Below are 14,913 nucleotides of genomic sequence, written 5' to 3' on the forward strand. Positions count from 1 at the left end.
ACAGGGATCTGGGAGCTGTTGGAGCGTAAAGGATGGGTCCCGACAGACAACAAGCCACATCATACACGAGGTTTAATTCCCTCAATACGCAACCAATTGTCCCAGATTGTTTGACCATTGATTTTGTTAATACCACTTGGAAAGTTGATGTGGCATCGCAGAGAGCTGAGAGAGAGAGACAGGCCATTTTCATTTTAATTTTTCTGTTTCAAGCAGTGCGGAATAAAGACCAAAAAGTAATGTTACACACAAAGCTGTACAGAAAAGAGCGGCCTGTAATATGCAGCGCGAGCTTTATAGTGATTTACTTAACTCCTTGTAGAATGCAAGAGAGCCAAAATCACCAGTGATTTAGCTCAGTGTTTCATTACTCCCACCAAAGCCCTCAACAATAACACAGGGCATAATCTGCTGCCAATAACTCCAGGTGCTCTTAGTCAGATGGCTCCCTCTGGACCTGCAGGGAAGTAATACTCTGTTTAGAGGCCTGGATGGAGAAGCTGCAAGGGATAGGTCAATAGTGTTTCTGGGGATAGAAAATCACCAGAGACTGACTTTTGAGTGTCTTCCTGTAACACTATTAGCTACATTATGGCTACTGCTGCTGCTAGGAGAGCTGTCATTTCCTTAATTAAGAGCGCAGCGCGGGGCAAGAGTGAGAAGAGGCCACGGCAATCTCTCCAGGCCTCCAACATTAAAGCCTGATTCCTCATCGCGCAAGGGCGTAGACCTTACAGGGGAGAAAAAATCTATCTCATTCATTATTCTGGCACAAAGTGGAATTATGGAGTTAGGGAATTACATAGGAGGTGGTGCCGTGGAGTGTGCAGAACAGAAAGGATTTTACACCTCAGCAGTTCTGTGACTATTTCTGAGGTGACTGTTAAGCCACAAGCAGAGGAGAGAAGACGCAGAGGGCAGAAGGGGAGAAGAAGAAGAAGAAGAAGAAGAACATGCAAAGAGGAAATGGATGCAATGGAGTAATAGGTGTCTCCACCGGCAGGTTTTCAATGTAAACAACGAAAATTGTACACTTCAGTTTGTAGAAGAAAGCCCCCAGTTTCTGATGAATGGATGGGGAATCTGCATGCAAAGGATGCTTAAAGCAGTAAGGGTTCTGTGCTCCAACACTTAAGCTCTCACTCGTGGCCACAGGTCTTCACCAAAAGGCTCTCTGACATGAGAGTGCTCTGCTCCAGCTCTTACCTGTCTCTCCCTTGATGCTGGAGTGGAGATGGAAGCAGCACAAGCACAAGAGGGACCAGAGGGAGGTAAATTGGTGAGAAGAGGCAATGCCCATTTCAAAGGTCAAGAAGGAGAGATGGTGTGATGGAGAGAGGAAAATGGAGAAGGGAAGAGAAGGAGGAGGAGGAGAAGGGGAAAAGAGGGCTTTTGTGTTTCATCCTCACGAGGGACTTGGGACACTTTGCACATGAGCACATCTGTTATGGAGCGTCCTCCTCATTCCCAAAGCAATGTCAACCTGATTAGCTCAGGGTTGAAAGAGGCAAATAACAATCCAAATTATTCTTCATCCTTTTACGGCCATCAGCAAAGGCGGTACGCTGAGATGATGACTAGCTTTAGAAAGCTGTAAGCCTTTTAGGAGATGCCTGCTTCACTATTTCTCCTCCTCCTAAATTACTTAAATGATATTTGCTGTAAATAGGATTCTGCTGCCTGCAGCCTACAACCCCGTGATGAAAAAAGTCCTTCCTCTCACTCTGTGTCATACACCTTCACTTTGTCCGTATATATAACCCAGGGCTCAGTTGACTGAAGCTGAAATGATTTTTGTTAAACAAAAATGTAAAAAAAAACTCTATTGCTTAAGCTCTCATGTGAGGGTTTCCAACATTTACATCACGTAAAGTGAATACAACTGGAGTTTGGACGATTGGTCGGACAAAACAGGACGTTTAAACATTTATCTTTGTGAATCACTTTTTTCTAATGTTTACAAACCAATACATCAGACCATTGATCGTCTAACTGAAAAGATAATTGGCAGCATAATCAATAATGAAACACTTTTTTTTAGCTGCAGTTCTATCGTGCTTAAAGAAAAGAAGGACGGATTACAATCTCATGCTCAAAACTTCACAGTTTCTGGCGCCAAATTAAAATAAAACAGTTTTTTAATGACTAGGGCAGGTAGGACTACTGCTAACAGTGAGGCAGCTACTCCAGCAGTCAATTTAATGTCATCTATTAAAAAAAATAAATAAAAAATCCAAAATATTCTATACTTTCAGCCTCTCAAATGTGAATATTTGATGTTCTTCTCTGATTTAAAGCATTGTAAACTCCTGTGGTATTAAGTTTAAGGCTGTTATAAAACAAGGAATGGTAATACAAGGAATATGAAGATGTTGTCTCAGGTTCTATTAAGGTGTAATGGTATCTGACATTTACTAGAATTAAAAATTAATCAGAAAATAAATATATTAATTTTAAAAAATGAAAGAATATACGACTTGTACGTCTACTAATGAGCTTCAAACTTGTATCTTGAAATTGTAAACAGCTACTTTCCAGATTTTTGTCCACCTTGAGATGCGTGTGGTCAGCTGCAGGACATTTAGCAGTAGCCGGTGGGGTGTGAGGACCGTCCAGCGCAGAGTGTGTGTGTGTGTTTGTGTGTGTGTGCGTGTGGGGGGCTAGACACCCACATGTCATGCCTGACACATCAGCCGCGGCCCCCCAGGCTATCCGGCACTAATGCTGCCTATGTCCCACTTTCTACCCCTTGCCCCTCAAAGCCTCCTCTCTTCCTCCTCCTCCCCTCCTCCTCACCCGTTCCTTCTGTCATAGAGGTATAATAACAATGGATCACAGCAGCGCCGCAGCACAGGCTCAATCACTATAGGATAACATCAGGTGATACAGGCTGCACAAGACTATATCTTTCCTCCACTGAACCTGAGCTAAACGGAGTTTATCTAGAAATGAGTTTATCTGGAAAAAGTACTGTATTCAATGTTACTGTATTCCCCTGTTGTGGTGATATTTACAGAGCTGAGTGGGTACAGGTGGAAACAAGCAAATAATCATGTAGCTAAAAGACACCCCACCCCACCCCACCACTCCCAGCACATTATTCCGTTGGAGCAGACAAATAGTGGAAGGAGGGACGTCAGGAAATAGTATTGCTTTGAAGCCCATAACTCTATTCTGGAGAAAAGAAGCATCACAGTGTTATTCCACATCCTCAGATATAAAGGGAAAAAACATAATAACTTCTCGATAGCCTGGATCTCCACTGCCCTATACTAGCTCTCCCCCTTCGCCCGCCCACACCCCTGCCTCATCCACCATACACCCACTTCTCCTGCCTCAATCTTTGGTTTCAAAGGAAGCGAATCAGCCAGAAGGACAGAAGGTTATGCATTAGTACTGGTCATTGCTCAAAGAGTGAGCGTTATAAATAATAAAGGCTTGTGAAGGACACAAGGGCTGTGGGATGCATCTCTGGTTCACGCCACACAAGTCAAAGACAAGACTGTAATTTCTATTCCGAAAATGTGACCCTTGCAGCTTCAATTACATCTCAACAACACCAACCGTGTCCGTGCCAGGAGATGTGATGCCTCTTTGTTAGCTCTACATGAAAGGCTTATTGATATTGGTTATGGAGCGCGTACTAGACATGCACATTTTTTTTTGAAAATTATTCCCCAACTTAAAGAAAGTGTATAACTAAAACAGATGCGTACTGAAATTCAATTTATTTTCTCCACAGATGCCCACCTATAGAACTTGCAATGCGCTTTTCTTTGGAATTCTTTCTAGTCAAGGCAAAAATAATCTTCTTAATTTTATACATGCAGACAATGGGGGGAATTATATTGTCGGTTATTTTTGAAGTTCTATGTGTTGCTCAAAGTCATTTCTGCATAAACAAGCATCCGTGAAACCTGATGACCTTTGCTGCTGTTTGTGAGGAAAACAAGAAGTCTGCCTCGTGCTCATCCTCCCCTCCTTGTCCTCCTTGCCACGCAGTGATTGTGTTGCTGTAGCCATGGGCGCTGCGGGCACATTAGCAAATGTATTACACCTGCTTTATAGGCATGCATTAAGCTTGTTTTCAAGTTTGCGCAGACAGCTGAAATCCCCATAATGAGATCCACCTCCTGGGGAGAGACTTGTTCCCCCTCGGTCTCCTTTATCCACTCTTATTTACTCAGCGTGGCCCATTCAGCACTGGGTTTGCGCCACTTTATTACTTAACCTCACCACACAACATTACGAGGCTCTTTGCATCAGCAAGCAGCCTATCCCACCATGCATCCTGCTCACTAAGCTGATTACACAAAAATAATAAGAACTCGAGCCTCAAGCAGTGTGTGTTTGTGCGCGTCTCTTTGTGTGATTAGATGTGTGTATGAAAGAGAATTTTGCATGAGAGACAGTAGTTTTGTCTCCTGCCTACAATATATGACTAACACCAAGTACGCCCACATCAAATAAATTAGCGTCGTTTACGATTTTTCAGGAAGTGGAAATGATACAAATACAGATTTAATAATTATGCTTTCTTGGCATTTCTCCATCAACACAGCACTCAAATATCTAACATTTGAGTTTCAGAATACCTAATGTGCCCAATTACAAGCTAAGCACCAGATAAAAGCAAAGGTGGAATTAGAAATTTCGACACAGCATCTTTCAACCGCTGACACCACTAAACCTGAAATGGTTGAGAAAGTTTTACGAATTTGTTTAAAGCTACATTCAAGTAAACGTAGTGCAACTTTTCCACACAATATACGTGTTAAATAGTCCAGATGAAATTAATTTCACGAATCCAGTGTGCAATCGGATTGTAAACGAAACCTAATGAGGCAGAAAAAAAACATAAAAGCAACATGCAGCATTACAGCAGATGCGCCATCCGGAGTGGACTTTTTGTTCTGAATGACCTCCAATACCAGGAATCAATGAAGATTCATTTTGCTCTTTTTTGGGGAGGGGGGTCTCGAGGTGACCTTTGTGAAAATGTTCCACCATTTTGGCAGAATCCGTATAAGTGCAGACCATTTCATGTAGACAGTAAGTGTATGAAATGAGTGCTCCTGTCGTTCCAGCCTGGCTCTCTTTGACAGCATGATGATAGAAGCGTCACATCCTTGGGAGAGTAAATGCAAACTGACAAGAGATGAGCCTTTGGTTGCTGAATATAATACGGAATTGTGCTCTGAGTGTCTTATTATCTTGTCTGTTGATGTCTGAAAGGGGGAGATTTGCTTGAGAAGAGAAGACAGAAACTGTACGCATCCAACACCATCTCGTCCTTTGAAAAAAAAATTGCTTGCCCTACTAACCACAGCTTTCCCACCTAATGTCCACTTCTACTTGGAATAAATACAAGGCAGCAGGATGTTTGTGGTGCCTCGTAGCCCCTGTTACCTGAAGTGGAAGACTATTTGCACAGGCAAGCTTTTAGGAGGAGAACGACCCTTTCACCACTGCAGTAAGCATGTGGTGGGTGTAGAAGGTGGACAATTTACTGTAGACAAACATGACCGCTACTGTCATTGTCTCCCACTGACTTCTTCTTCTCATGCTGGCACAAACTCTCATAAACAGTATTAAGGCACTCACGCTAAAGTCATGCATTAGCTCCATGCGGACGAAAAGTTGCGGAAGGCTCTCGAAATATAAAAACAAATATATGGCACACGAAATTACAGCTCAATGTAGTCACGCAGCGATGTCGACGTTCAGAAATGTGACAGCAAAAACGACTCAAAGTGTTCGTGATCATGAGTCTAAAATGTTCGTGTGGATATAAATTCCCAGAAAATACACATTTCTGACACATTTTCTCCAACTGACAAGAGATCTTGCGCAACTTTATGTATTTTCTGTGAGTCTTTAACGCTTCAGTTGCTGGCTGTCCTCAGCACAAGACTACCCTCAAAACTGCTTTAATCATGAATGAAAAGATGCACTTGGAGGCAGGTAATAAATGCTATTCTAACAGCATTTAAGAGCATTTTAATTTCCCTCTACATGATACTCAAATTCAAGTGGAGTAAATTAGGTCTCAATGTGATTTGCATTTCCTTGAAACTATGAGTGTGCTGGGTTTTTTTTTTTTTTCATGCGTGTGATAAGCATGTTGGTTTGTGTGCGTCTGTCAGTCACAAAACTGGAGCATTCTATCGGGAAGATGTTTCAAAGTAAGAGACGTAAAACAGAACAAAGTGCTAATTTTTCTTTCTACTGAATATGAGGAATCAAAGTACACCTTCATCTCCTGCTTCTTCCCCACAAACCCAGAAAAGGGCAAGAATGTAAATATTGTGGCTTCTGCACGGTGCTGAACCACATAAAGAAAACCACTGAATAATGTAAGGCCTAGTTTAAAGGCTTGTTTCAGGGTTGCTCTCATATCAGTGGCATTCAGGCTGATAATAGAATGGTGAATTGCAAACTTAATACAATCTCTTTGCAGCCATGAGAGTTCACAGCAAACACAAAACCCAGCAAATGCAACTCAATTAACAACAATAACAAATCCAACAAAAGAAACAATCCTAAAGATAACAAGTTTTCTCCAAAATTTCTGTTTTCATAAATTATTTATTCATTAATTTGGCCAAAATAGCTCCAACTGCATCACTGGTCTTTTAGGAAATGAAGATGAACAGTCTAGCTTTTACTTTTATAGCTGCATGTGTTACGCTCACTTAGTTTTGGAGAAGCTTCATTTAACTCATGCAGATAATATAATCCATCAGCTGCAGTTAAAACAGAAACATACCCAACATGTTCGCTCAAACTTCAACAAAATACCAAACAAAACAATCTGTGCAACAAGGAGACAACCGTCCGAATTCCTTATAGGTACTAAAATTCGAGGGTCCAGCCACTACCACTACACCTTTCCTTTTAGTTTGGAGGCTTTTAAAGACAGAAAGAAAGATGCTGAGTCTCTCTTCTTCAGCCCCCCCACCTTGTCTCCTCCCTATCTCCCCCTGCAGAAGACACGACTGTGCCACGTCTCCTCGCCATTCTCTGACAGGTCATGTGGGCAGCCGAACCTGCTGCTGGCGCAGCCCAGGGCTCTGCCACCGGGCAGAGAGAAACCATCCCCCCAAATTCACAAGTTACACAAGAGCGGCCCCGACCAGCACCGTGCTACATGACGACAGACCCTCAGCAAACGCCAAGCAGAAAATTGACGCTAAAATTTTTAATCTCATGGCTCCAGAAATGACTGGAAGCACATTTGTTATGCTAAAATTAATAGCTTCAAATACAAATAAATAGAAATCCAATTAATGACATTTAAAGTGTACGTGCATGAGTGAAAAAGAGAAACAAAAAGAAGTAAGTGAGAAGCAGGAGAGAAGTCAAATAAAAACTGATCAGAAAGGAAGAAAGAGGGAGAGACTTGATGCTTATTAAACCAAATTGCAACACTTTTGAGACAAATCCTGCAGTACGCAGTCCTTGTTTAGAAGACTAGCCTCAGGTTATTCTTGAAATAAGGATTTAAAAGACAGCTGAACTCTCACTGATTAGGTTTGAGAGTAATATTCGGCTCTCCCTCCTCCAAATTCTAAGTTTATTTTGTTCACAAATGTTTGGCAAGCTCCGTCCATAGTCACTTTACTATACTTTCTGCCACTTCTCAGGCAGCACACACACACACACAGTCAGACAGAGTCACACATAGTCATATTCCATTAACAACTCTTATTAAATCCTAACAAACCAAAAAAAAAAGCACTGTGTACTGCATTATAAATTCATAACCATCAAAAAACAATTATATACCAAAATCACTTACTCACAAACTCACATCCAGCAGGCAAGCACGTACACAAACACACACAGTTTAACTTTCAGAAATGGAAAAACAGACAAACAGACCATCACAAGCTGAGAAGGCACCAAAGTTTGAATAAATATTCAAAACAAACATCTAAAGCCATTAGAGAAGGATTTTGTCACTTGTCATCTTGCATCCACATCAAAAAAATGAATAATATAATAGTAATATTAAAACTAGACAAAAAGGTTAAACGATAAGCAAATCAGCTTTTTAAATCCTTCAAATTGATCTTAACAAAATTTGAATGTAAAATCTACTATTTAAATTAAATAAAAAGGAAACTTTTAGAAACAATTTGGTACATGGAGATGGGTAAATTTGACAAATAATAAGGATGAGAGCACATAATTTCCCTAAAATTGAATATATAAATTCAAATTAAATTCTTCAAGCTCTCTGTAACAGAATAAATGTGTGAAATCCGCAGTTATTGGACAGTGCAATTTGATGTAAATACAGATATTCACTCTGTTGTCTCTATAATGAAAGCATCTGAAGAAAAAAAAAAAACTTTAGAGCTTGAGTCACTTTTTCATTACAAATTATAATTAGGAAATTTGCTAAATGATTATTTGTGTCATTATGCTTATTGATTCATAACGAGCCCCAGTGATTGAATTTGTCCACATGACTGAAACAGCTAATAATAAAAGAAACACACTTATCTAGACACAACCAAAATAGTGTCAACACTCCATTAATGAGATAACTGCAAAAATAATGGGCATGCTGATAGAGAAATTGTCTAATTTGAGAGATAATTTGCAACTCAAAGAACTAAAACTAAATAAAAAAAATAAACCTCAGCAAGAATCTAGAAACAATAATATATCTGAAGTGCTGAAGATGAACACATTTTGTACAAAATCTAAGTTTTAATTCCACTAATGAGTAATTTATGATTTAATAGCATAACGGGAAATACATTTAATTTATATTTAAATTACAATTAGAGCAGTACTCCATTTGATTTACGGAAAAGCTGCATGATATTACAAAACACTACGAGGGCTGCTACGATGGAGTTTAAGGAAAATATCCTCACAGGTAAAATTAGATTTTTTTTACAGGTCAGTTAAACTTTTTAATAGATTTTATATAAAGGAGAGTCTGCAAAGCTGATGCCCCAAAACACACACAAGTAACAAAGTGGTCAAAGTATTTTAAAAATGAGGACGTATTTAGAACTGACTGTGCAATAAAAATGTACTGCATTTCATTACTTGTAGGACTGTTCGTACACTTTAAACTGACACAGACTGTCTCCTGTATAAATGAATCTGAAGACTTTAAAACGAAAATGTTACCCCTAACAGATCTAATCCTCAAAGTGCCAAACACTGACTTGCTCGCGTCTACACTTAGTTTGTTGCCTGACACCGCTGACACCTGTCCCAGCACTGGAAGCCCTCTGCTTGCACCTCACCGCTGCCTAACCCAGACCTCAGCCGGCAGCTTTGTGAAGGAAAAGGCACAAGACGTGAGGTGTGACGGGACTTACCGTAAAGCTTGTTGGGAGTGCCCTCTCTGTCCGTGGCCTCGGAGGGCAGGAGCAGGGGCTCGTCGTTCAGATCGCTGTCTGGGGTGGCCGCTTTGTCGTCCGCCCGGAGTTCTGCCGCGCTCATGTCGCTGCGCAGGGAGAGCAGCGGCTTGCTCAGCTGCCCTGTAATCATCGGATCCTGGAGGGAGCTGGGAGCCCAGGTGGGAAACAGGGAGGAGGAAGGAAGAAAAAAAAGAGAAAATGCCCCTGGTTAGATGTGCTTCGGCGTCTCACCCTCACCGGCTCCTTCTCTATGTCTCTACTCACTCTCTCTCTACCCAGCTTCTCCTTTCTATCGCTCACTCATCACTCTCCCTCTCTCTCCTGCTCCCTCCCTCTCCAGCTCTCTCTTTTATCTGAGGCTGGTGCTACCCCGCTGATACTGCCGGCTGCTGCCTGGTGAAGAACTGTTACGGATCGCGTGGCTTTACCATTATACCCTGCAGCCCTAAAACGGTGATACATCCATCTCCAAGGGCTCATTACTACCTGACATGTGCCTCATCTTCAGCAAACACTAAGCTGACAGCAGTCTACAAAGAGGTCCATCGGCTGTGCGCTGATAAATAAATGAAATAAATCTAATTCTACATCTGAGAGAAAGATATGAGGGGAAAAATACACACCACTGATTATGTCAATTTTCACATAGCGGGGGACACAAAATGAGATCAAAGGTGACATCTTGCAGCGCAGCGTGAGACAACGTGAACTTAAGGCCTGATTTAAACAAGAGATGAAGTCGCCGACGTTCCCAAATTTTCCCCCAATTATTTGCATTTTTTCGTCACCATCTACATGACACGATTAAGACTATTATCTCGGAATAGAGCAAATTCAGAGAAATAAACTATAACATCATGATGCAAAAAACAGAACAATTTTTCCCAACACTTGCGCACAACAATTCTTCTTTTTTTTTTTTTTAACTTTAAAAATAAGAAAACTTTTCTTTCAAGAAAAAGTTGAAAGTGTTGGAAAAACTTCTCTTACCTAGACCAAGCTCCAGCAAAAAAGAGTAAAAAAAAAAAAAGAAAAAGAAAAAAAAAAGTGTTTTTCAGAAAGTCCAAATGTTGAAATCAGTCAAACAGCAGCTACAACATGCCACCACAGCGCGGGGAGCAGCTAGTTCATGCTTTCTGAACCAGAAGCAGCCTCCTAAACCTTGCTGTATCTGAATGGCCACCACAGGTTCAAGCCTGAGGTTGCTTCCTAAGACAAGCCCTGGAGATGTCACCTCCTCCCTCCCTCCCTCTTTCTCTCTCTCTCTCTCTCCCTCTCTTGTTCATACACTCTCTCCCTCCCGCTTTCACTCCCTCTGTCTCTTCCCCCTTGTGTCTTCTGACTGGAAAGCTCCTCAGACAGTGTTCACCCCACCTCAGGCTCTGAGGCACAGATCAGCAGGACCACGGCCCTCTTTCTTATTTATGAATCGAGTCCAACCTAAATATGTCTGAGCAAAGGACAGGTAACCAGCTCGTATAGGGACAGAAAGGAAAAAAGAAAAAAAAAAAAGAGTCTTATCTTGCCCCTGCACCCATCATCATCAGCAGCCCTCCCGCCCCCATGTCTATCAGAGTGGTCGATGAATTCCTACCCAGAGGGGCCTTTTTAATGTGCTCATCACGGGAATCTGCCCACTTTGATATGACACATGATAATCTATGAAAATGTTAATCAATAGAGTAGTTTAAGCTGTCGTTAAAAAGCGTGAGCCGACTGGTCAATACTCATATCCCTGGTAACAATGTCACTAGTCATCAGGGCTTCATTTGTGGAGCACTTAAATGTGGGACACTGCGCATCAATGCACCTCTCTGCCCGCCGAGGTAAACACATTTTCCCCTCTGTCTGAGCTTGGCCACACTCTGCATGCATTTGGGTCCACCCCCACCTCCTACCTCCTCTCCTTTGAGTTGCTTGATAGGTCCACTGGAGGGCAAAATTAATACCTAATTGAATCTTGCAGTCATCAAAATAATCAATAGTTTTTTATTATTTATTCTTCACAGTCTGTTGACTGTTTGAAAGCTCAGAGGGACAGCGGAGAGCATAGGCAGCCCCTGAAATTTCTACCGTTTCACAATGTAATTTTCACTGGGGCATGAGAGTTTGCAAGACCTATAAAAAATGAGAGCACTGGTTTTTGTTAGGGAGGTGGGGGGAAAAAATAAAGGAAAAATGGGAATCTTTGCCCCAGCAGCAACGATGAAAAATAGAATAAACAAGCTACTGACACTTTAGAGAAGGGCAGGGTCCTTTCTGTCCATCCCTCCATCTTTTTCCCTTTCCCCTTTTCTCCTTATTTCATCATATCAGGAGCGTGGCGGTACCTCTCTAATGCTGGCATTTCTCTTCCTGACAGACTCCAAACAAGTGCTGGGAATGAGATCAGAGCTCTAATCTTCCCCTGGCCTCTGAGGCTCCAGGATAAGGGGGCAACACATCTCTCACCATCTTACGCTGCTGTTAATTACTTCCAAACAGCCGGCTTCGCCTTTCTTGCAATCATGCCACCAAATTGGATGTTTTTATTAATTTAAGCCGAGGGAGTAATGTAATTACACATAATGGGATAACTCTAATCTTATTGTAAAAATACATAATAAAAAGGGGATATTTAGGAAATTACCATAAGAAATGACATTACTGGTTCTAAGCAGTGGATGTGTAACGGATTAGCTTCATTTTTTAAAGTAACCCTCAGACGCCCTGATTAAAGCAAATAACGTGAGCTTGTGAAAGTGTGTGGAAGGAGGCTGGCGGGAGCAGACATGGGGGAGAAGGTTTGTCTCGTTTCTTCTCTGTTCACTCAGTCTGGCCACGGATCGGGAACAGGTTGCTGAAACAAGAAAAAGCACTTGATGCCCCCCCTTACCCACCCACCCACCTCTGCCTCCCGCTCTCCAAATACCCCCAATAGCCGGAGAATCAGTGGTTAGCAGTGAGTCCCGAGCGTCATCAGATATCCATGCTAAGAGCTGGTGGTCTGACCAGGGCTGTCCCAGTGTGACGGACACTAGGTGAGCGGTTTCAGTCTGTGACTGAACACTCAAGGCTTTTCATGGTGATGAACGGAGAAAAAAAAAAAACAACACTCATTATAACTGACTGGTAGATCTTATTTACAATGAGCTTGGATATTTAAACCAGTATTTACTGCTGTTATATATCTATATTCCAGCTGCATGCAAAGTGAGCAGATAGCAAATCGAAATGCATGTTTTGCACTGTTCTGTATTAGCCAGAAAGTATGCAATACATTTACTGATGAAGCTTAAGAATTATTTAAGAGAACGAGTGAAGTTAAATGGAGAAAAAGACGTAGTAGTTAAATATTGAAGATAACAGCAAGGACATGGAAGAAGGTAAAGATGAAGCAGAGCTGATACAGTCAATCATTAATCAGTTAGTGAATCATAAAATTAATCAGCAACTACTTTGGTGGTTTATTTTAGTTCAGCAAAAACCTTTTTTTTCAAAGCTTTTAAAATAAGTTACTATTACTACTATGACTTTTCTTACTCATACATAGCAGTAAGTTGAATATGTTTGGGTGTTAGACTAATATGTGCATAAAACAAGCAAGTTGAATACGTCACATTGGGCTGTGGGATATTACAATATGCAGGTTTTATTACATTTAATGAACAAAATAATTAATTGTTTAATTGACGGAATAACTGGCAGATAATTTGATAATGAAAATGACAGTTACTAACAGCCTTACATCTCACAAGTGAAACTCTTTTTTCTTCTTTTTTTTAAAAACAAATCTAACTTTGAAATCACAAATTCAATCAATACCTGCTTTTGTTTTCCAATGTCTCCTACCTATATCATCATCAGTGTAATATTCTCCAGTACCTGTTTTTCTTTCTACATTGCCTTGTGAGCAGTCAAAACAACAGCGCACTCAGAACTCAAGTGTTTTTTAGTATGCAGAGACTTTTGCAAGTAATTTTCTCACTCCCCAGAGAGAACGGACTGCATATTTAAAACCAGCTCAGAATAAGTATTAAGTTTGGAATTAAGACACAGCGTGTGCTTTTTAGGATCTCTGTAATGTACCGGTGACATATTCAGGGTGTTTTTTGTGGCTCACACATGCTGGAATAAGGCCTGAGTACACCAGTGACCCTGAACCAGAACAGTCTAGTCTGAAAAACCTACGACAGAATGAGGTTTATAATTTACTCAAAAGACAGAATTCTCTTTCAAGCTTTCTGTGTTCTTAAACATTAATGTCATGTCAAATCATACGTTTGCTTTGTCAGGTTATGTGACTTTTTGGGGCTGTAAATGTATTCCAAGCACTCTGGTCAGAAATCAGTCTATAACGGATTTTTTTCTAAACTGGTATCACAGGTCTAAGTGACCTAGTCACTAAAAGCTGGTAAACACTGTCATTAGGCGACTTGTTTTTCAGTTAGAACCGAATAGGGTGCTATTCCTGGTGAAATGCAACTGTTACGACCTGTGCACGCAAGGACACAGATAATGATGAATAATAATATCTTATGTCAGCCATTAGATATTAGCTTAATTGCTACAGTAATACGAATAAAATGTATTTCTTTCTCTGTCACTTTTTGGTTCATTTTCTAGGAGTGAGTTCAGCAAAAGGTAATATTAGTTTCATTAATGTTAAACACAGCTGAGCTTATTACATTTTTGTCTTTTAAGTGCAACGTTGCTTTGAAAATATAACAGAAAAATGAAACAAATCTGACTCTTTTCTGAGAGCTAAATACTACATCCTGACTTTGTGTTTACAGAACTAATGCATCAATAAGAAAGTGGCAAGAAACAATAATTCTGAAGCACTAATTATATTATATGTATGTGTTGTGTTACTTTGCAGCATCCTGAGTTGTCTAATGTGGTTTGGTAGATGATGATTTGTCTCCCCCTTAGGGTTATTAACCAAACTGTCCCCCCTACATCTTGTAGCAAATGAATCCTTGTATATTTGAGTGACAATTTCAACAGAGCACCTTTATGCAAACAAACGTCTACTAGCGTCGTTAATAATTGTTGCAATTTACTCATGAAAAATGCAGGTTTGTTTAATTTAATCTGCAAAATCAAGAGCAAACGTACTTGTTTTGTGTGCATTCCTTTGCAATAGTAAGCCAGGAGTGTATATAGTCAAGACTTGAGATTAATATTTTTTTTTTTATTCCACGCTCGTTAATATGATCAACAGTTATCCCTCTGTACTCCGCTAAAGCTAAAATGCTCCCCAGTGGATGGTTGGTGGGTCAGTGAAGGCTGAGGGCTATCAAAGCAGTGTATTAAAAGGAGCTCTTTGAAGCTTGTAAACCACGGTGCCCAGCAGGTCCACAACAGACAGACGCCTCTGATTGGTCAGGTGTGTGCGTGTGTGTTTTTTGCTAGATCGATCCACCGAGCTGACATTCTGGAGCATCAAAGCTTTCAGTGCACTAATCTGACTCCTCCTATGAGGGCAAGGGTTGTTTTTATTATTTTCCTTTTTTGTCTAAGAAATGCTCATACCTTGGTG

At 40.8% G+C, this 14,913-nt stretch overlaps 1 protein-coding gene across 1 annotated transcript in view; it reads right to left on the bottom strand.

Moving 5' to 3' along the window:
* The window catches only part of pou6f2 (POU class 6 homeobox 2), a 65,582-nt gene extending 56,063 nt beyond the window's left edge, over nt 1–9,519 (bottom strand). The window contains exon 1 of the mRNA XM_008290799.1: nt 9,348–9,519. Within this exon, the coding sequence (XP_008289021.1) occupies nt 9,348–9,519 (172 nt within the window). The remainder of the gene's footprint in view (nt 1–9,347) is intronic.
* Between the last annotated feature and the right edge of the window lie 5,394 nt (nt 9,520–14,913).

The sequence above is a fragment of the Stegastes partitus genome, unplaced genomic scaffold (genome assembly GCF_000690725.1).
Source record: "Stegastes partitus isolate 25-593 unplaced genomic scaffold, Stegastes_partitus-1.0.2 Scaffold696, whole genome shotgun sequence".
Taxonomy (NCBI): domain Eukaryota; kingdom Metazoa; phylum Chordata; class Actinopteri; family Pomacentridae; genus Stegastes; species Stegastes partitus.